The sequence below is a fragment of the Mercenaria mercenaria genome, chromosome 10 (assembly GCF_021730395.1).
Source record: "Mercenaria mercenaria strain notata chromosome 10, MADL_Memer_1, whole genome shotgun sequence".
Classification (NCBI taxonomy): Eukaryota; Metazoa; Mollusca; class Bivalvia; order Venerida; family Veneridae; genus Mercenaria; species Mercenaria mercenaria.
Window position 1 is genome coordinate 81,506,643 of NC_069370.1, and position 20,782 is coordinate 81,527,424.

A 20,782-nucleotide genomic window follows, 5' to 3' on the forward strand; every position below is an offset into this window, starting at 1 on the left:
ACAACTAATAAAATACAGTCTATTTTGAAAATGGAGGTTTTTAGTTGTAAAAAAATCCAATGGGTCATGTTACTTCGATGCACAAAATGAATGCATCAGATGTTGGTGTATTAGAGTACTATCCATATTTATATGCCTGAATGTCCAAGGCATCGGCAAAAACAAATATTTTGCATACTCAAATAGCATTTTCTTTACACAGTTACATTTAAAAACTTGTTTTTGTAAAAATGTCCCAAAAAAATGTTACACTTGCAACAAATTTAGCCACATTTCCCTTCGTTAAATTTGATTAACAGCATATATCATCATGAAACTTGCTACACACATTTTGGTCATAGAGACGCATATTACAACATAAAATTTATGTTAAGAATCCTTTTATTTGTCTTTTTAAGTAAGTTTATTTGATTTGCCTCATTTTTTTTGAAATCACCCTTACATACTAAATGTGTTTATGATCAATCTGCTGAACTGGCATTTTATCTTAAATAATTAGTACATATCATGGAAGTTGTTCAAAAAGTTTAAATTTTACATTCTTGCAAAAGTCGAGACAAAAAATAGTAAATGAGAAAAAGGTCTTTACTTCTTAACCTTAGTTAGAATCAGCAACTTCCCTATTTTGCATTCATATGATCTTTTCATTAACAGCCTTTACCAATTCTTTTGAACATTTAATCAAATGCTGAAGTTGTTTGTGTAACCATAGCAACATTGTCACATCCTTGAACTTAGGTAGATTTTACAGTTCAGTCTTTTAAGTACAAGTCAGTCATCATCTGCCTTTGAAACTTTGTTAATTTTGAAAGTGGACGAAGTAAAAATAAAATAACTCATTAAATGTGAAAATTAGAATAGATAATAACACTGTCAAAAATATATATATAAACAAATCGGACAACAAAAATAGGTGCCCTTTTAAGTAAACTATTTAAACATGACATAATAAAACAAAGTAAGCTGTGCTTTGAAACATATACATGTACTTCAAAAGTGGATTGCTGAGTCAATCCTCACATTTCAAGTATTTCTAGTAAAAGTTCAAGTACAAGAAGCTAAGTAATGTTTTAACAAAACTAAAACTCCACTTAATAACTCAGCGGGCGTTTTCACATTGGGACTATATTGCAGACTATAGTTCTCTCTTATGATCACTGTAGTTCCAAGTGAAAAAGCTTGATGGAATTATTTTATGTTTGCATGTCTCTTATCATACTGCCGTAAATTCCTGATTTTATGGCACAAAGAAAAATGTTTTAATGTAGAGTGTGTATGGCCTGTATGAGGACTGGGTGTTCTAAAACAATGAGTAACTTGCAAATCGAATCTTTTTCAATAACAACATTACTTATTAAAGAGGAGTAACACAAAGTTATTTTTCTGTAACACATTTACAAACGGCCATCCCTGCATCTAAATATCCCCTTGCAATTCAACAGACTGAAGGTAATAAAACTAGTTCCTCCTGAAGTGGTACATTTCTTTGGGAAATGTTACATTTACAATCGTCAGCTCAACACAAACCTGATGTATCTGCTGCTTCAGTCAACTATGGCACAAAAATGAAGTTCTACCCTAATCATTTTGTCAACTACAGAGAAATATTCCACAGAAATATCTGAACAAGTTACAATGACTGTGTCTCTGCAGAAACCACTTTTCTGATTAAGTATTCAGTTTTTATTCAAAAAAACAAGTCCAATATAATAGTTGTTCAAAGAAATAAGCAATGGTATTTTATTGCCTGTGCTTTATAGATAAATTATGACAGAAAGTGTAAAACTTCTGAGTGGAGGAACTTCCAGAAATAGGTATAATGAACTAGACTGAAAATGACTGAAGAATTTCTATATAGCTAGCTTTTGCACAAACTTTTGTTATTGATAAACTCAGTTTTCTGAACAAAGAAAAATAGAGGCACAAGTTTTATTATCACCAATATTCATGACCTTATTCGTTATTACGTTTTCATTACATTTATTCCTAGAATGGTATATAGTCAAAAACTGAATAAGTCCTGGAAAAATAAAGTCTATCACAAAATAATTTTTATGTATGAATGGAGACAATCATTTTAATGATGGGATGTTTATAAACAGGTATAAATCATAAAATACCTGGGCTCAGTTAAGCAAAAAGTATGAACAAATACCTATATAGTGTTAATGTTGCAAAATCAAAATTGTGCAAAATTATATACAAATTGTGCTTAATAATTTTTCTTGAGAAAAAAAGGTTTTCTTATGAATACAGTGTATTCACCTAAAAAAAATTACCACAAAGTAAAATAATTTCATGCAACCTTTAAAATTCATAACATAATCCCAATAAAACATTCTATATTTAGACGTCATGTAATTTACAGTTTGAAAAAAAAATGTCCATTTCTTTCCTCACAAAATGTACATGTACCTGGGTTTTATCCTGATCCATCAGTGAAGCAATGAAGTAACAGACATTCTCTTTCAAGACTGGAGACACTGAATGTATGTGACTAAAATCTAGTGAGATTATAACTGTGATCAATTCTCCATACACTAGATAGTTTGCAAGTCTTGTATTATTATCTCCCTTGACAAAAACCTTGCATTCTTATTATTAAAATAATGATTGAAATAGTAGACCAGTCAACTGGGTATTTCAGACAATCAACAAAATTTATATTCTATGAAAGAGAAAAGTTAATTTCTGCAATATCAAAAATGTTGAGAAAACAATATTTACGTTAGTTATATGAGGAATTAATCTTTCACTGATCAAAAGAGACAACTTGTGCTATTCATCAATGGACATAATTAATTCCCCTTGAAAAAGAACATCAATGGATGAAAAGTAAGGGAAGAAAACTGATGCCCTCAAGAATGCATCTTGACTATTGAAAAGTGTCAATAACAAAAAGAGAAATAAGTTAAGAGGTTAGACCGCCTAACATACATCAAGACACATGTACAGTAAAACTCTAAATAAATTCAATCCTCCCTTAGGGTTTGTGTTCAAACTTCATTATTTCATACTAAACCTATACACACAACCATGGTTTTTAAAGAGCACCTGTACCAATCCCAATAATGTGTGCTATATCAGAATTTTACTGTATATGTACAATAATAACATAAAATGCAGTAATACAGTATGTATATGTGTGTTTTTCTTCTCCAATGAAAGACATGGCATAAAGCGCACCAAAACTGCATGGAATATTACATTATGCTTTAACACATACTGATTTACTGTAATCAAATCATATATGCAAACTAATGTCACAATACTCAACTTCATCAATAGCGTTTACTCATTTCTGCCAAAAAACAAGTTAGGAGGAATATAATAAAACGGTCCTTATAACAATAGCTTAATCTAGTATGTATTCGACTCTAGTTGATTTTACCAGGCTGGATTAAGCTCAGCACTTGTTTAACACAGACCTGGCAAAATCCACGCAAGCTCAACACAATCTTACTAAAAGAACCTCCAGAAAGTATTCTCTGTGCACTGGGTTAAAAATGATAAAATGTATAAAGCACTTGTTTAAAGATTTGTAATAAATCTAATAATGTTTTAATACCACTGAAACTAAACTTTGCAGTAATATGAATTTGTAAGTATAATATACTAGAAGAGAAATTCTGAAAAATTCAGATTTTCAAAGTTATTTTTCTGTAAAGTATTCAATTTTGTGTTAAAAAGAAAGAATTCAACATAGAGCTCTTTTTAGTAAAGCAAACAGCATAAGTTAATCTATATCTAAAAATCAACAAAATTTAGCAATAATGATGATTTAGAACAATGAAGATGATGTTGAAAATTTCAATAAAAGTTGCAGTAAATGATGATAATGATTATGATCTTGGTGACTATGACTACTGCAGAGATGATGATGATGATTCTAATGATGTGAATGATAAAGATGATGAACATGACCATGTGATGATAGTGATAATCCTAATGATAATGACCATTGCACTGATGATGATGATGATGTGAATGATGATGATGATGATGAAGAGCACTAATAAAATCAAGTCTTTAAAAATAATGATTAAAACAATATGACTGTAAAATATGAAATAACAAGAGCTGTCGGAGGACAGCAACGCTCGACTATTCAACAGTCTTGTCGATTGAATGAATACGAAAGTCGAAAAAGGGGCATAATTTAAAAAAAGCAAAATAGGGTTATGGAACCTGCATAGTGCTTATCAGCTCATGACAGTGGACAAGTGTGTGAAGTTTCAATCCATTCCCATTAGAGGGTACTGAGATACCAACTTACATAAATTATAAGAATTTAACCCAAAACTCCTAAGTTTAAAAAGGGGCATAATTTTGTAAAATGCAAAGTTGAGTTATTGATCTTTTGCACTGCATGTCATATCATGACAGTGAACAAGTGTGTGAAGTTTCAATCCTTTCCCATTAGTGGATACTGAGATACCAGCTTACATACAAAACCTTAACCAAAAAATTCTAAGTCGAAAAAGGGGCATAATTTTGTAAAAAAGCAAAATAGAGTTATGGAACCTGTGCAATGCAAGTCAGTTTATCACAGTGAACAAGTGTGTGAAGTTTCAATCCATTCCCACAAGTGGTTACTGAGATACCAGCTTACATACAAAACCTTAACCAAAAATTTCTAAGTCAAAAAAGGGGCATAATTTTGTAAAAAAGCAAAACAGAGTTATGGAACCTGTGCAATGTAAGTCAGTTTATCACAGTGAATAAGTGTGTGAAGTTTCAATCCATTCCCACAAGTAGTTGCTGAGATACCAGCTTACATACAAAAACTTAACCAAATCGGGACGCAGACGCCGACGCCGACGCGGACGCCGACGCATGGGCGAGTCTAATAGCTCTACTATTCTATGAATAGTCGAGCTAAAAATGTTTCATGTGTATTCAACCATTACAGACGTTGTGTCTGATAAGCCACGAGATATTCAAGCTGCAAAGCAAATGTATAACAAATAACTGCAAGTAGCAAACTTTATGCTGTGAACAGTATCACATTTCTTAATATGATACAAGCACTTAACCACTAAGGGATTATTTTATACCTTTACAATTAAAACGGTTATTTATCACTGACCTATTTATAGCAAAAAATAAAATGTCCCTACAGTAAACAATTGTCTCATTTTAACCATTATAAGTAATGGTGGGTTGTCACAGGATAAGGGACCATTTGACTGAATTTCTAAAATATCTGCTTTTTACGTAGTATTACAATATATTCATAATATATAATGTTCTGAGAGCGTGAAACTATTATATTCTTGTATACTGTCACAAGGGATGATTTAGATATATTTGCTGCAGTTTCCTATTCTGTCCTCATTATGTGAAACTGAAAATAATAATAATCTAAAATGTATGAAAAAAATTATGCTATCTAAATTTGACCAAATATGAACAGTGCCTTGTCATAAACTTATTTGTAATAACTTTCAGAATTAATTAATGAAGCACTTAATGATACAAAAGGACTAGAATGTTAGTTGTCAATCAACAAAATATACTATATGTACCATATGACAAATGGTCAACCACAAAAATAAAATACAGAAATAATGTGAAGTTGTGCACCAAAAACTGCAATTATTTGTGAATACGTAATTCCTCACAATGTAAGTGGTTTGAACAATACAGTATGCAGTCAGTCAATAGTCCTACCTGTAGCACTGGAACTTCAAAATAAAATATGGACAGCATTTGAACAAGATGTTTTTAACCCTTAGCCTGCTGGAAGCAGCCTTTGCAAACAGTGCAGACCAAGATCAGACAGCACATCCATACAGTCTGATCATGGTCTGCACTGTTCGCTATTCAGTCAGTAAATTTTCAGAGAACACCCCTTCAAATAATAAATGGTATTGCCCAAATTGAATGATGGACCAGTCCATTTTAAAAATTTAGTGGGTTAAAGGTTAACACTGAGATTGATGAAGGTACAGAGTGTAGGGTCCAAGGTTCTAAAACTGAACTGATCAGTCTAAGAATGATGATTTGTCATTGGTCAATTACAAGACTTGTCAGAATCATCCAATCAGATGCTAACTAATCTTTCATAAAAGTATATAAAATTTCATTAATTGGATCAAGTTACCAATTCAATTTCGAACAAACAGAATAATATTATGTGACATGTTCAGATAATGGGTCCGATAAATAATCCAATCTGGAAAAAGATTTATTTTGAATTTCAATTTTCTACAGAAAACTTTTTAATTGATTCCTTAGTGCTCGTATGTATAGTATGTCATGTATATAAATGTGCTTTTGATATACCACTGATATACAACAAAAAAGGTGATGAAGTGCTCGTCCCTTCAGGACCCCATGATAAGGATATCAAAGGGACCAAAATAAGAAAAAAATCCAATTAAAGATTGGTAAACTGGAATATTGAAAGTAATAATTTTTCCACATGAAACATTTTACTCAACTACACTACAATACCTTCATTGCAATATTTGCCTTAGAAAATGGAAACAAAACAGACAAAGGTACATGAAAGAAACAAAATAAAAGGTGTCTCCTATAAAATGGGAACAAAATGGAAAGTATACGTGTTAAAAATTTGCTTTAAGCTTTAGCATAAATACAACACAAATAATTTAGGCATGAACAAAAACATAACAAAATATGCTTTCTGAAAGCATAAAATATAATTAAAGTTGAGCAGCATTTCACTGCTTATATATATGTTTATTTAAATGAAATATGGAGCAACAATAAAGTCATGAATTCTGGTACATTTCTGGTTCCTGAAGTATGTAAAAAAAATGAAACTGCTATGACTATATAATGCTACCTTCTCCGAGTTCCAATCTGTGTAACATCATGCTACCATTTTTCAAATATTTATTGTTCTAATCACAGCATTCCACTTATAACCACCAAGAAGAAGTGCCATATTTGATAATTTTACATGCAAGATTTATTAGAATTGAAATAATATATAGCTAATGTAGGTTTTTATGATTTTGGTTGTATGTAGCATGGAATAATTCATTCTGGCTAAACCCGAATGAAATTTTACCTAAGGAAGTATAACCATGTCATGTTTAAATGAATTAAAACATGATTTTGCTAAAATCTCAATTACTGTTTTATTGACTGAAATGTTATCAAACCTTTCAGTTTCTACTGTTTCTATGGAAATAAAAGGAAGGTTGAGTGCACTGCAGCACAGACTTGGAGTAGGTCTGTTACAAATTAAAGGAGTGTAACAGTTTATTAACATCTACAATGAACATAGTAAAATTTTGATCAAATCAAATAACAATACATCAACTTATATCAGCAATCTGAATAACATTTTAAACACAAAACATTTCATGTGCATACATTTCTCAATGCATTACACTTACACTGTACATAATAAAATTAAGCAGTACAATTTAGTGCAAATGTGTCAACTTGTTCTGTGCAGATATTTAGCATGTACAATCAGTGTAAACATTTGATGATTCATTTTCTGAAATTGACTTGAATTGCTGAAGGCTTACACTTGATTTCCACTGCTCCGAGCCATCCTTTTTCATTTTGTTACTGTCTGACATCAGTCTGTCATCATGAAGAGAGTAACGACCATTTTTGTCTGGTACTGGAGTTTTGTTTCGTAATTTAATTTTATCAGTTGCGTCACTTTTGAGTTTTGCCCCATTGTCAATCATTTTGTAGCCATTCATCAATGGTTTCTTACCAAGGGACGGTTTCCCGCCTTTCGGCGCCATGACGCCTCTGAATTTTGGAAGCGAGTTTAAACTTCCACTGCGAGACTTATTATAGTTATGTCCCTTTAATGACAGGGTACTTGGCCTTGGCATCTTACTTTCCTCTTCAAGCTTTGAATAATGACTTGTCTTCTTAGGACTCAAATCTGAGGTGCTTTTCGAATATGGGGCAACTCGGTGTCGTGAAATCAAAGGGGAATCACTCTGAAAATCTGTTTCATTGTTTTCAATACTGTCTAACTCAACAATATTACTGTGGCTGTCTTTGTTTATGTTTGTCTCTGGCATCTCCCTTTTATCAATATTACATGGTTTGGACTGTAAAACTGTTGGTCGTACAACAGTTCCTGTATTTGTCAACCTGACTTCTGTATCCAAACCCTGTGATGGCTCAAATGTTGGATTCTGCCTACCAGCACTGTCGTATAACCTTCCATTTTCCATGCTGGATGGAGTAGCCTGTTCATTTTCATTCAAGTTTTTCTTATTTTCAAGTTTACCACTGAAAGCGAGTTTACCCAGTAACGCTAAATGCCCTAAAATTCCCATTTCACGTGCCTTTTTTGTCTTTGGGGTTGCACTGACATGCGTATTAGCAATATTTGACACAGCGGTTGCATTTGCAAAGTTTTCTCGTCTCTCGTTTGGATTGTTGACAACTTTCGGCGGACGTTCTGCCCCACTTCCTGTATTCAGTCTACTATTCTGGACAAAGGGGGAGCGACTCTGATTTAACGTATCATTCTGCATTAATGACGACTCTAAACTGTCTGTAAAATTTTCAAAAATATTATCACTGTTTCCGACTCCTTCATTCTCGCTGTGATCTTTACCATAAAACAGATTGTTTCCTGAAAGTAAAGCAAACCATTGTTATGTGTAATATATAATATTATAGGCATACATGTCATACGTCCCGGAAATCACATACTTGTCCCGGTGTCCCGGACAGTGTTGAAATGTCCCGGAAAATTAAAAATACAGAAAAACAAAAATAACCCCCCAAAATACTAGTTTTTTTTGGCCTATAAATTGTTGAATTTTACATGAATAAAACACAATTAAACAGTCACCGGTGTCACATTGTTTATTCCTAATTATCCGATAATCAGTTTCATGCCCTCGAGCGGGACACATGTTGATTAAGCTAGCTCCGATCACCACTCATATTGCGCACTGCGATCTTTTGATGACCCAGATTAATTTACAGTCAGCTATTTTGATGACCCTGATTATGAATTGACAAAATTATGCAATCAATAACAGTTTTATGATAATTTAATATTAGGAACAATACCCGAAAATCTCGTTGTTGTTAGCACGTAGGCGGTGAAGCTACATGTAGCCTTGATTGGAAGAAATGGCTGATAATGGTCAATTAAACGATAATTATTTTAAAAGGTTGTAATCTTTCAAAATGTAGATTGATTGTCACACATATTCTAAATTAAACTTTTGACTATTGAATGCCTTTGCCGGCCGATCCTTGAAAATGGACCCAACCCGAAATATTTTGTATCGATTTTATCTACAAGATTTATTTCATTCCTTTGAGGATTCCATTTTATTAATGATAAGGTAAACTTTTAAGCTTTAAAAAGATACCAGATAAGCTGGATTCTAAATCACGATGACCAGGTTAATTCTTCGTATATAGCAAGTCTCCCAATTCAGTTTACCTCGGGAACGCAACCAATTCACGTGCCGAACTATAGACGTAAATTACCCTATTTACCTCCCTTAGAAAGCTAGACGACATTTGCAACAAATTATTCCTAAGCGAGGGAACAATGTTTATCTCCGGAAACTGCATATAATTTTATGATATTTATACATGAAACAGACCAATACTAATGTCACGGTGTATGTCCCGGACAAAGGGTAAAAATCCAGGAAATTTTAACTCAGAATCCCGGAACGGTCCGGAAAAATTATGGCATGTATGATTATAGGTCTTTAAATAAACTGAAATTAAATGCAAATCTTTGATCAGCTGTCATTCAAACTGCCTATCTTCAGAATCATATCCTGACCCTTTTCAACTGATGTAGATAGATACTTAGGAAACAGAACTTTCAAACCAGAAGTGTCTGACCTACATGCATGTTTGTTTGTTTGTGTATTTGTAGCATTTTTATTATTAATTGGGTAATCCATAGTATGAAGTTGGTAAATAGCTATTCTTAGCTAAAAGAATTCTTTCTGATTACTTTAACCTAATTTTTCAACTGTGTTTCAGATACTGTGAAATAAGCAAATTTCACTAGCATAAACATTAGTGGTTTCGTAGCAGGTGTAAATGCAGTTTTCTAAGTTCAAAGATGGATTTTAAAGCTCAAAGATAAAATTAAAACCATTTTTTTTTTCTTGTCTAATACTTTGTTTCATGGACTGACATCTCAAAACCTATACCCCACAAGTATAAATCACTGTATGCAATGACAGTCAATTAAACTAACTAATAATACTCTACAAGAAATTGTTAACTTCTCCACAAATACTCTACAAGAAATTGTTAAGTTCTCCACATGACTCCGAGATGGAGGACAGTCATCAGACATACTGTCACTGAGATCATAATTATGCCTCTTGTTTTGTGGCCTAAAGCTCTACTTATGTCATTCAGATGTGTATAGCCAGGTTAGAAAGTTCATTAATGGTGATAAGTTCATTTAACAAAGGCCAAACCTGAACATTTATATAAAAGATGCATATGTTATAAAAGTATTCTTATTTAAAGTATGGAATGTTTTCACGTGCATATCTCTAGGTACAAAGCATATCACCTATAAAAACAATATTATTCTTAGCTTTGCAAAGAAAATTTTGCCTACTGAAGTCATTATTGCAAACTACAGAATACAGAATGTCAAAATTAAAAAAAAGATGACTGTTTAAACTCTATACATACTATCTCATTCCTTATATTAAGGTTTTTGTAGCCAATGTTGTATAACAAAACTCAACCAATCATGCCAAAGTCATCATCAGTTTCTATTTTTAATGCCTGTACCCTACATTGTAGGTTGCAAAGCAACACTTTATTCAGCACTTAATATTTCAGTAACTTTATTGAGCTATATCCAGCTCTACTTTGATGGCAGAAAACCTGGCTTTCACTGCCGTATGACATTTCCTCAAAAGGAAAATAAAGTAATCAGTCCTTCCCTAAGACTTATTTAGCAATATCAAAGTTGATGACATTTCCTTCAATGACATTTCCTTCAATTCATCACAAGCAACTAGTAACAAAATCTTCCAAACTTATGAAACATATTTGTTACATAAAAATGCAAAAAATCTCAGTATGTAGTATCTGAAGAGGTTATTGCTATCATGTTGAGGCTTTCATTAGTGTTTTGTAATGAAGAGGAAAGCATTTTTTAAAAATCATTTCTGCTAAGACATCGGCCCACACTCAATCTGAAAAGGTTAACAGGCCTTTCATGTGGCGCTGTTTATTTCAAATGATTCAATTTGCCAAAGTAAATCAAAACTGGCAGTTTTCTTGTGAGATCATGTATATCACTGTGATCAATATATCAAATGTATAAACGCTTATAAAAGGAAGTGCAACGAAAGCGTTGTCATGGATACGCAACGTCTCAATTGGTTGTTATGCAACTACAAGAGATTTCACTCTATGTTCTATGATAATTTCAGATTTGTTTTATTTTACAGATCTGTTTAGACTCACCAACAACAGAAAGTTCCTCATCACTGCGTTTATGTGTGTTACGTTCTACAATTGGGTTTCTGCCTTGGTGAGGCGGGACAGGCTGATTCATCAGTGCATTGATATTTTGTGATTTAGGATGACTTGGTGCAGATTCACTAGGTGTAACTGCTAACGTTGTGTCCATTGTTGAAGTAGAGAAGCTGCCACTACGTTCATTTGTCCAGGTCTGTGGTACAGCTGATGTAGTCTCGCTCTGACTGGCTAATGTTGCCGTACTGTTGCGAATATCGTTAATAATTAAAGCTGATGTACTCCCCTCGGCAACAACCATTGGGGACGAGGAGTCAGTGTTTGAATTCCGACCTCCCCACTGTGTGTGACCATTACCGTGGTAACCAGGACGAGTGTTACTTGTAACTTGAGACAATAATGCAGTGTTGATAGTTGGAGTAACACCTGAAACAGAAGAAAATATAAGTGACAGAGTATTGCAGTGGCAATAAAGAAGTCCCCTACTAGTATATAAAATTTTACTTGACCTTCAATAGTGGCCTTTGTCTGACAACCAAGGGTTGCATATATTGTCTAATCATGGGGAACATTTCTGTGTAGTAATAAAAAAAATCTTTCAATGCAATTAAAAGGTATGGGGCAGAAACAAATTTTCATTTGACCTTAAACAGTGACCTTGACCTTAAACCGACATGCCTTGATCATGTGTTGACACACTGTCTCATCGCAAGGACCACTTAGATAATTCATCAATGCCAATGCTTTGTATAATGCTTGTAGGTCAAAGGTAAAGGTCATTATTGAAGGTCAGGTAAAAATGTTTCCACTCCAAAACTTTAACCTTTAACCTCTAAGTGTGACCTTGACCTTGGAGCTAGAGGTCTTGTTCTTGTTTACGCCAAGTTGTTTCAATATCCTTTTATGGATGGCAGAGTTACAGTCCAGACAAGAATTTACACAGACACACGCACGGATGGACAGTGCGATTTTATTATGCCCACCTTCGGGGGCATAAAAATGTTTCAACCATTTAGTACCACAGTTATAAGGATTGACAGTGTACCACAAGATGCTGACAGAAATTATTACAAAATTTCTATACCGGTTTTTGATTCCTTTCAATATTGCTGCCACAATTGGCAATCCCTAGAAAAAAGGCCTGTTTATGGAAATTTAATGGAAATATGTACCACATAAAAAGAAGTTTGATTTACACAAAGGAAATTAAATCTATAAGAAGACCCTTTGGAAGCACAGAATGCATATAGCAGACTGGGTTTGACTGAGTCTGTTCATGAGAGGTACAGGAAGGTGCAACACCCCTCACACCCCCTAGCGACGGCTTGATTATAACAGAGTTCCGCTTAAGCCATCGCTAGGGGACGTGAGGAGTGTTGCACTTTCCAGTACCTCTCATGAACAGACTCAATTAAACCGAGTCTGCTATTGTTTAGCTTGGTTGCAGAAGAATTATTTATATAGGCAAAATAAGTGATAATTAAAACATTAAATACGTAAAGAAAAGTTTCTATTTACAGCTCTGAATTCTTATGAAGAAAATTTCTCCTAGAACAATATTCCCTTGAAATAGGCCAGGGCACCCATACTCAAAAGCATTGGTAGCTTCCAAAATTTATATATATGTTATACTGTAAAACTTAATCCGACACACCATAATAAAGTGGGATCTTATTTCAAATATGATAAATGGTCAATCACATTTGAGCAACATTTTATGACATTTTTTATTTTAAATTTATTCTGTTCAAGATTTATTTAATGAACTTAAAGACCAATTACACAGAGGTACAGCCCTGTTAGAAATGCATGTTTTGTTATTTTTATGAAATATTATGATTACTCAAGTGGGTTCTTGTGGTTTCAATATACCATAATTTCTAGTTTTATTCTTGCATTTGACAGATAATGGGATATTTCAACACTGAACCAAAATGCTAGTTTTAAAACAGTTTGTAGTTTCCGAATTCATTCAATTCCTGTCTGTCTAGATTGTGCAGCCAAGACAGGTAAAGGGAGGTATTAATAATTTTACAAATGCTATGCATTCTTTAAGAGGAAAAATCCCGTACTCCAAAAGTTGCACAATATCTCCACTATAGCAATTTCGCATACTTCTCAATACAAAGTTTGCGCATGTTTTTTAATACAAAGCTAGTAACCTATAAATGTTTACCTTTATTTGCTTTATTCCTGTTGTCATGTGACCAGATAGTTTTCATTTCCATGACACGTTCCTCTACACAGAGTGCTGTTAATCTCGCCTCAGCATCATGGTCCCAACACTCTTCAATCGTCTCTTTGAGAGCCCGAATTGCCTGAAAATAAATGAACAAAATACAACTGTTTTGATATATAACCGATATAAAAAGAGCTGTCACAGGAGATAGCACTTTTGACTATTTCAATGCTAGACAGAGAAATAAGGCACATCTAAGGGAGCGCGAGCTATCACAGTGGTGTTTAATGTCTCCAATGTGGATGACGATATTACATTACAGAAGTTTGTCTGACTAAAATGTATCTATTTAACAAGAGGGCCATGATGGCCCTATTTTGCTCACCTGAGTTTAGTTATCTGCATAAACAGTTAAGTTTCTACTAAATAAATACAGGCAGGAAATGTGTAAACCATTTGAACAAACTTGATAAAGATCCACACCAGGATGCTTCTGACCAAGTTTGGTGTAATTCTAATCAGATTATTCAAGATAAGTATTGAAATCTGTATGAAAAATTATACATGTGGCTCAAATTTCTTTGCTAAAGCTTCAAAACCAAAAAGGTAGGCAAGCAAGTCACGGTAAATATTGTTCAAAATAACTACTGAAATCCGTATGAAAAACTATATGTGTGGTCCAAATCTCTTTGCTGTAGCTTCAAAAACAAGAAAGTAGGTTAGTAGGTCATGGTTAAGAATATTAAAGATGAGTTTTAGCACCATTTGTGTGAAATTATTTCAAAACCAAACCAGCTGTTAAGGAGATGTCATTTAAAGAGTTTTCTATTTTTAGCCCATGCTACTCCTTTGTGCAACCAATCGGAACCATCTGAACAACTTTGGAAGATGACCACCCAAGAAACATCCATGTCAAGTTTCATCAACTTCTATCAAATGGTTTCAGAGGAGATGTTGTTTAAAGAAAAGTGTGGACGGACTACGGCCAGACGACGGACGGTGAGCAATCACAATAGCTTACCCCCGAGCTAAAAAACTGAAGTATATTTACTTCAGTAAAACAAGGTTACAACATGTATTTGAAAAGACTATGATGGCATTGTTTCAAGTATTGAAGCCGTTGGTCAAACTGTCTTGGTGCATAAACTGTAACTTCAATGTTCCAGCAGAAAAAGTTAACATGTGATAAAAGGAATATTTCATTAATTTTGTGTCTTTCCACATTGAAGTTATAAAAGTTATTGACTAAAAAAGATAAAATGCTCAGCTGAGCCTCACATTTTATTATTTTATCGTACTCTACTAACTTCAGTTTGAAAAGACGCTCATGTAATATCCTCTGTGTGTATCTGAAATTTATGAAGCGATTATTCTACTAACAATTATTCTATTATTCTACTTGCATCCATTACTTTAATATCAAATCATATCTGTTTTCTCTTGAAAGCTCAGCATCTACCTTGGGAAATTAATTTTGTAATTTATATAAAAGCAAGGTTACAAGCACTAAGAAAGTATTAAAAGCATTAGAATTTACTAAATGACAAAGGTTTTTTATGTTTACGAAGAAGACTGTGATGAAGTTATGCATAAAACTTAAAGGACTGTTTACACTAAATAGGAAATGACTACACAGTGTTACAGCTATATATTTACATAATAGTACTGAAAAGGACTGAAACTGTCTGATGATTTAATTTGTGTAGCCTGAAATTAACCAAGTTTTTCCAAGGTGATTTTAGGTTTTGACCTACTTGATTATAGTCCTTCCAGACTTCTGGGAACTTTGGCCGCACTTTGTTCCTTGACACGTGTACTTGCATTTCTTCAAATGACGGGTGGCATCCAGCCTCATTCTGATACGGGAGTGCAAACTCTGGCATGGGACAACCTGAAATGGAAAACGTACATACATTAATACAGATGTGTCCAACTAATTTAAATAGACAAGCATGAGAATTTCAAAATCTGTGCATTGCACAGTTATGTAGCCCTTATCATGCTGAACACAATTAACTCTAGTGTAGATCATAATCAGCCTGCACATTTGTGCAGTCTGATCAAAATCTGCACTGTTCATCATTTAGTCAGCATCTTTTTGGTAAGCACGCCTTTTAAAAGATAATGGTACTGTCCAAATTGAAAGATGGCAAATTCATTATAGAAATTTAACAGGGTAAAGGTTAATTACAATATCTTATAGATACATGCACTTTCATTACAACATTTCCAAGTTGTGTGTAGGAAAACAGGAAACAAATTAGAAGTATACTGCTTGGGTTTTTGAAGACTAACTCTTAATACGAAAGTATGAAAAAGGAGTAACTCAATTGAGATATAACAATTCTTCAACCTAATTACCAAATATCTGTCATAAAACTGGGTTAAAGTGCAATAAATAAAGTATTGGTGGAATTGAGGAAAGGTACTGCAGCAACACCTACAATAATCAGGTGTAGTGTTTGTGTGATCTCAAACATTAACCTAATGGCATTGGTACTAATGTTATCCATGTCAGGACTTTTAACTGTGTCATTTTTCTAAGTTCATTTAATGACTTTAGGAACAAATCAAATGACACCTAACTGTACTTGTATGGAAACAGATCAATGCTTGAAATTACTCCTATCCGACAATGGTGTGTGCAATATTCAAAGTGTATCACATTGGAGAAAAAAAGTGATAAAACAAAATTTAATGTGATTAGGTTATATCAATCTAATTCTAAACAGCACTGAGGTTAAAAGATCTGTGATAACCTACAAAAACTGTCAAATAATACCATGAAATATTCATTAATTCTGACCTACTTTCAAGATAATACTCGCTGACAAAAGGCCATTAAACGCAAAATATACATTAATGAATGCCAGACACCAATGGTGCCATTAGCAAGTGTAGTGTGTCTACTTACATATGTTTAATTAGATGAATCTCAATAATTATGTTGTAACAGGCGATGCTAAATGTAACACTTATGTACAGGGATTTACCAGTATCTGTCTTTCACTTGAAGGATTTCCTACTTTTACTGAATAATTTACAGAAAGTTCCCATATTTTGTTATCTGTCATGCGTAAATTTCATGTGTAAAAGCAATTTTTCAAAGAGATTTAGTATTTACAGTTGTATTAGCTGCCAACATCTTTTCTTTGGAAAGAAAACAGGAAGAAAATGTAGTTTATTGACTTTGAGGTATTCCATCAGACGTGGGACATGCCATTTATTTGTCCAGGAACATGTATCGGTATATCTATTCCATTACCATTGCATTATGATGTCCTTGGGAATATATGAAATGTAAATTTAAAACAAGGGCTGTCGGGGGACAGCAACACTCAACTATATTCAACAGCCTTATCAATGAATGAATATAAAAGTCGAAAATGGGACATAATTTTGTTGAAATGCAAAACAGAGTTATGGAACCTGTGCAATGCACATCAGCTTATCAAAGTCAGCAAGTGTGTGAAGTTTCACATAAGTGGATACTGGGATACCAGCTAATATACAAAAACTTAACCTAAAGTTGCTAAGTTTGAAAAGGGGCATAATTTTGTAAAAATGCCAGGTACAGTTAAGACACCTATGCAGTGCATGTCAGATCATCAGAGTGAACAAGTGTGTGAAGTTTCAATCCATTCTCATTAGTGGATACTGAGGTACCAGCTTACGTACAAAAACTCAAACAAAAAATTTAAGAAAGGAGGCATAATTTTGTAAAAATGCAAAGTAGAGTTATAAAACCTGTGCACTGCATGTCAGATCATCACAGTGGGTAAGTGTGAAAAGTTTCATTCATTCCCATTTGTGTTCACTGGAATATCAGCTTATATACAAAAAATTACTGAGTCGAAAGGGGCATAATTTTGTAACAAGAGGGTCATGATAACCCTGGATTGCTCACCAGAGTAATATGAGCTACATGTTTCAAATGTCAAACTGATCATTTTTAGAAATTTTTTGGAAGATTTTCCAATGTACAATCAAGTAACCCCTGGGGCGGGGCCAATTTTACCCCGGGGGTCATGATTTGAACAAAGTTTGTAGAAGTCTACTAGGCAATGTTACGTATCAAATATCTAAGATCTAGGCCTTCTGGTTTATTTTTAGAAAATTTTTGAAGATTTTCCTATGTAAAATCAAGTGACCCCTGGGGCGGAGTCAATTTGACCCTGGGGGTGGGTGGGGGGGGGGGTCATGATTTAAATAGATTTTGTAGAAGTCTACTAGGCAATGTTACATGTCAAATATCTAAGATCTAGGCCTTCTGGTTTATTTTTAGAAAATTTTTGAAGATTTTCCTATGTAAAATCAAGTGACCCCTGGGTCGGGGTCAATTTTGACCCCAGGGGTCATGATTTGAACAAATTTTGTAGAGGTCCATTAGGCAATGCTATGTGTGAAATATCTAAGCTCTAGGCCTTCTGGTTTATTTTTAGAAAATTTTAAAGATTTTTCTATGTACAAGCCCCATGGGGCGGGGTCAATTTGACCCCAGGGCTCATGATTTGAACAATTTTTGTAGAGGTCCACTAGGCAATGTTACATGTGAAATATCTAAGCTCTAGGCCATCTGGTTTATTTTTATAAAACTTTTGAAGATTTTCCTATGTAAAATCAAGTGATCCCTGGGGCAGGGTCAATTTGACCCTGGGGGTCATGATTTGAACAAAGTTTGTAGAAGTCTTCTAGGCAATGTTACATACCAAATATCTAAGATCTAGGCCTTCTGGTTTATTTCTAGAAAATTTTAAAGATTTTTCTATGTACAATCAAGTAACCCCTGAGGCTGGGTCAATTTGAATAAATTTTGTAGAGATCCACTGCTACATGTCAAATATCTAAGCTCTAGGCCTTCTGGTTTATTTTTAGAAAATTTTGAAGATTTTTTTCTATGTACAATCAAGTAACCCCATGGGGCAGGGTCAATTTGACCCCGGGGGTCATGATTTGAAAAATTTTGTAGAGGTCCACTAGGCAATGCTACAAGTGAAATATCTAAGCTCTAAGCCTTCTGGTTAATTTTTAGAAAATTTTAAAGATTTTTCTATGTACAATCAAGTAACCCCTGAGGCTGGGTCAATTTGAATAAATTTTGTAGAGATCCACTGCTACATGTCAAATATCTAAGCTCTAGGCCTTCTGGTTTATTTTTAGAAAATTTTGAAGATTTTTCTATGTACAATCAAGTAACCCCTTGGGGCGGGGTCAATTTTACCCCGGGGGGGGGGGGGGGGGGGGTCATGATTTGAATAAATTTTGTAGAGGTCCACTAAGCAATGCTACAAGTGAAATATCTAAGCTCTAAGCCTTCTGGTTTATTTTTAGAAAAAGTTTGAAGATTTTCCTATGTAAAATCAAGTGACCCATGGGGCGGGGTCAATTTTGACCCAGGGGGTCATGGTTTGAAAATTTTTTGTAGAGGTCCACTATGCAATGCTACATGTCAAATATCTAAGCTCTAGGCCTTCTGGTTTATTTTTTTTTTTAATTTGAAGATTTTTCTATAGAAATCTATGTAAAATCAAGTGACCCCTGGGGCGGGGTCAATTTTGACCCCGGGGTCATGATTTGAACAACTTTTGTAGAGGTCCACTAGGCAATGCTACAAGTCAAATATCTAAGCTAGGGCTTCTGGTTTTTGAGAAGAAGATTTTTTAAGATTTTCCTATGTAAAATCAAGTGACCCCTGGGGTGTGGTCAATTTTGACCCCAGGGTCATGATTTGAACAAACTTGGTAGAGGTCCACTAGGCAATGCTTCACACCATATATCTAAGCTCTAGAGCTTCTGGTTTTTGAGAAGAAGACTTTTAAAGTTTTTCCTTTCGGTTGCCATGGCAACCAGAGTTCTGCATGGAATTCAATTCTTTGAATAATTTTTGTAGAGCTTCACCCAAGGAACATTCCTGTGAAGTTTGGATGAAATTGGCCTAGCGGTTTATGAGGAGATGTCGTTTCAAGTAAAAGTTTACGGACGACGGACAACGGACGATGGACGACTGACGCCGAACGGTGCGTGATCAGAATAGCTCACCCTGAGCCTTTGGCTCTGGTGAGCTAAAAAGGGAAAGAGATATATGGAACCTTTGCAATTTAAGTCAGTTTATCACAGTGAATAGTTTCAATCAATATCCCTAAGTAGTTACTGAGATACCAGCTGACATACAAAAACTTAATCAAATCGGGACGCCATTAAGGACACCAACATATCGGCAAGTCCAACAGCTCTATCGTAAGGAAAACAAGAGGGTCATGATGACCCTGGATCGCTCACCTGAGTAATATGAGCTATATGTTTCAAATGTCAAAATGATGATTTTTAGAAATTTTTTTGAAAATTTTCCGATGTACAATCAAGTAACCCCTGGGACGGGGCCAATTTTACCCCGGGGGTCATGATTTGAACAAAGTTTGCAGAAGTCTACAAGGCAATGTTACATGTCAAATATCTAAGATCTAAGCCTTCTGGTTTATTTTTAGCAAATCTATAAAGATTTCGCTATGTACAACCAAGTAACCCCTGGGGCTGGGTCAATTTGACCCTGGGAGGTCAAGATTTGAACAAATTTTGTAGAGGTCCACTAGGCAATGCTACAAGTGAAATATCTAAGCTCTATGCCTTTTGGATTTTTTTTAGAAAATTTTGAAGATTTTTCTATGTACAATCAAGTTACCCCATGGGGCAGGGTCAATTTTACCCCGGGGATCATGATTTGAACAAATTTTGTAGAAGTCTACTAGTCAATGCTACATGTCAAATATCTAAGATCTAGGCCTTCTAGTTTATTTTTAGAAAACTTCTGAAGATTTTCCTATTAAAATCAAGTGACCCCTGGGGCGGGGTCAATTATGACCCCGGGGGTCATGATTTGAACAAATTTTGTAGAGGTGCACTAGGCAATGCTTCATGTCAAATATCTAAGCTCTAGGCCTTCTGATATATTTTTAGAAAACTTTTGAAGATTTTCGTATGTAAAACAAAGTGACACCTGGGGCGGGGTCAATTTTGACCCCAGGGTCATGATTTGACAAATTTTGTAGAGGTCCACTAGGCAATGCTACATGTGAAATATCTAAGCCCTAGGCCTTCTGGTTCATTTTTAGAAAAATTTTGAAGATTTTCCTATGTAAAATCAAGTGACCCCTGGGG

At 34.3% G+C, this 20,782-nt stretch overlaps 1 protein-coding gene across 1 annotated transcript in view; it reads right to left on the reverse strand.

Moving 5' to 3' along the window:
- Positions 1-768: 768 nt before the first annotated feature.
- LOC123561043 (bone morphogenetic protein receptor type-2-like) overlaps positions 769-20,782 on the reverse strand; it is a 97,798-nt gene continuing 77,784 nt past the window's right edge. The window contains exons 9-12 of the mRNA XM_045353195.2: positions 15,382-15,518; positions 13,625-13,766; positions 11,437-11,874; positions 769-8,590 (exon numbers count right to left, since the gene is read on the reverse strand). Coding sequence (XP_045209130.2) covers positions 7,440-8,590; positions 11,437-11,874; positions 13,625-13,766; positions 15,382-15,518 — 1,868 coding nt within the window. The 3' untranslated portion in view covers positions 769-7,439. The remainder of the gene's footprint in view (positions 8,591-11,436; positions 11,875-13,624; positions 13,767-15,381; positions 15,519-20,782) is intronic.